Consider the following 2,673-nt stretch of genomic DNA (forward strand, 5'->3'; position numbering starts at 1 on the left):
CAGAAATAAATGCAAAAGAAACAAAACAGACCATAGCAAAAATCAACAAAGCCAAAAGCTGGTTCTTTGAGAGGATAAATAAAATTGACAAACCATTAGCCAGACTCATCAAGAAACAAAGGGAGAAAAATCAAATCAACAAAATTGGAAATGAAAATGGAGAGATCACAACAGACAACACAGAAATACAAAGGATCATAAGAGACTACTATCAGCAATTATATGCCAATAAAATGGACAACTTGGAAGAAATGGACAAGTTCTTAGAAACGTATAACTTTCCAAAACTGAACCAGGAAGGCATAGAAAATCTTAACAGACCCATCACAAGCACAGAAATGAAACTATAATCAGAAATCTTCCAGCAAACAAAAGCCCCAGGACCAGACATCTTCACAGCTGAATTCTACCAAAAATTTAGAGAAGAGCTAACATCTATCCTACTTAAACTCTTCCAGAAAATTTCAGAGGAAGGTAAACTTCCAAATTCATTCTATGAGGCCACCATCACCGTAATACCAAAACCTAACAAAGATGCCACAGAAAAAGAAAACTACAGGCCAATATCACTGATAGGTAGTGTATAGAAGAGCATCAGTGATCTAGCCCACCAAGATGTCTGAGTACTCTTCTGACCAGAAGCTTGAGCTATCAGCAACCCACTGACTTAAATAGGAAAAGAAAGGATTACTTAGTAAAGGCACTGGGTTCTTGGACAATGTATTTGAGTATATGAGTAAGAATCTATGGGGAAAATAATAGAAGGACTCTGGTACTGAGGAGTCGGGAGATTTTCTATTCTCTGTCAGAAGGCCCGAGTCTCCCCCTCAGTCTCCGCATGGCTGCCTTCATCTCCTGGTTCCTCAGGGTGTAGATCAGGGGGTTCAGCAGAGGGGAGATGACGGTGAAGGTCACGGAGACGGCCTTATCGGTGGGGAGGGCGGAGAAGGGCCGGGCGTAGACATAGATGCAGGGCACGAAGTGAAGGGTGACCACCGTGATGTGGGCGGTGCAGGTAGAGACGGCTTTCCCCTTGCCCTCCCCGGCCTGAGCCCTTATTAGTAATAATATGACCATGTATGATAGAAGGAGGAAGATGAACCACAGGGTGGTGAGCAGTCCGCTGTTGGAAATCATCAGGAGCTCAAGGACAAAGATGTCCATGCAGGCGAGTGTGAGGACCTGGGGGACGTCGCAGTAGAAAGTGTCCAGGACGTTGGGTCCGCAGAAGGGGAGGGGGAGCAGCAGGGAGATCTGCACGATGGAGTGGACGAAGCCCCCCGCCCAGGAGGCCACGATGAGGGCAGTGCACCGCCCCCGGCTCATGATGGTCACGTAGTGCAGGGGCCTAGTGATGGCCACGTAGCGGTCAAAGGCCATCACCGACAAAGAAGCTACATCCACCCCTCCAATAAGATGAAAGAAAAACATCTGGGTGAAGCAGCCATTGAAAGAGATGGCTTTTCTCTGGACCAGAAGGTCCACCAGGACCTTGGGGGTGGTGATGGAGGAAAAGCAGATGTCGGCAACAGATAAATTCCGGAGCAAAAAGTACATGGGGGTGTGAAGGCGAGAGTCCCAGGTCACCGTGACCATGATGAGGAGGTTTCCCAGCAGAGTGGTGACGTACACGAAAAGGAGGAAGAGAAACAGGACCACGCTCAGTTCTTGATTCTGGGTCAGGCCGAGGAAAATAAATTCTTTCACCCGTGTGCCGTTTCCCAGCTCCATGGACACATCCTCTTTTCCTGTTTTATTTGAAGCTATTTCCCATGAAAGTGCTCAGCTACTAACTTTGTTTTCCTCTTGCACACTATCAGTGTAATCAGGCGTTCTTCATCCGGCTGCAGCGTCTGCAATGTGCTGAATTACTGAATTGTCCAGGTTTGTAATATCGTCATCAGTATGGTGGTGCAATGAAATCATCACCTGGAAAACCATTCAATAATTCTTTTCCTATAAAACTATTTTTGGAAAGAATAAAAGCTTGTGTTGAGTTAGTGACATTTATATATACAGCCTATTTTATTTATTTTGTTTTTAAAATATTATTATTTGTAATTTCTTACACATTTATTGATTTCAGGAGTTGTCTGAAGCATTTCTTATATTCAAACCATACCTGTGTACTTGAAGATAAGTAAGACATGGCCCCAGCCTTTGTGGACTTGTAGTCTGCAAGTTTAATATTTTTATTACCAATATTCTGTTTATTTGCTAAATAAAGATATCACCTGTTTCTGATTACAGTGTTGCTGTGCACAAGCCAGTTTCCTTTGCCTTGGCAGTTTTATGCTGAATTTCTTAAAATTGCGCTCTATAATTTTGTGGTGGTAACTTGTCATTGTGATTACTTTATACTATGGCATATTTGCTTAATAATTCTGTAAAAATATTTATAATTTGGTATCAGAAAACATTGAAATAGTGTATAAATCCAAATTTGAAATGATATCATAATCTTTAAAATTTTCATAAAAATTCAAGCATGAAAACTACCCTCTTAACAAAAATTTCAAGTGTACAATACAGTATTATTAACTGTGACCATGGTCTTGTACAGCAAAGCTCTAGAACATATTCATCTTGTGTAACTAATGTGAGCTTTGTTTGAGTCTGGGGGAGATAATAAAAATAGTGGCCCACTTGTGAGAAGTGGTCCAGACTATATCA

At 42.1% G+C, this 2,673-nt stretch overlaps 1 protein-coding gene across 1 annotated transcript; it reads right to left on the minus strand.

The window, feature by feature from the left end:
- LOC102174956 (olfactory receptor 4D10-like) lies at nucleotides 796-1,731 on the minus strand. Its single transcript, XM_005690351.2, has one exon. The coding sequence runs from the start codon at nucleotides 1,729-1,731 to the stop codon at nucleotides 796-798; it is 936 nt and encodes a 311-aa protein (XP_005690408.2).

Source organism: Capra hircus, chromosome 15 (assembly GCF_001704415.2).
Source record: "Capra hircus breed San Clemente chromosome 15, ASM170441v1, whole genome shotgun sequence".
Lineage (NCBI taxonomy): Eukaryota > Metazoa > Chordata > Mammalia > Artiodactyla > Bovidae > Capra > Capra hircus.

Coding starts and splice junctions, on each gene's coding strand:
- LOC102174956 (XM_005690351.2), bottom strand. CDS start 1,731: ATGGAGCTGGGAAACGGCACACGGGTGAAAGAATTTATTTTCCTCGGC.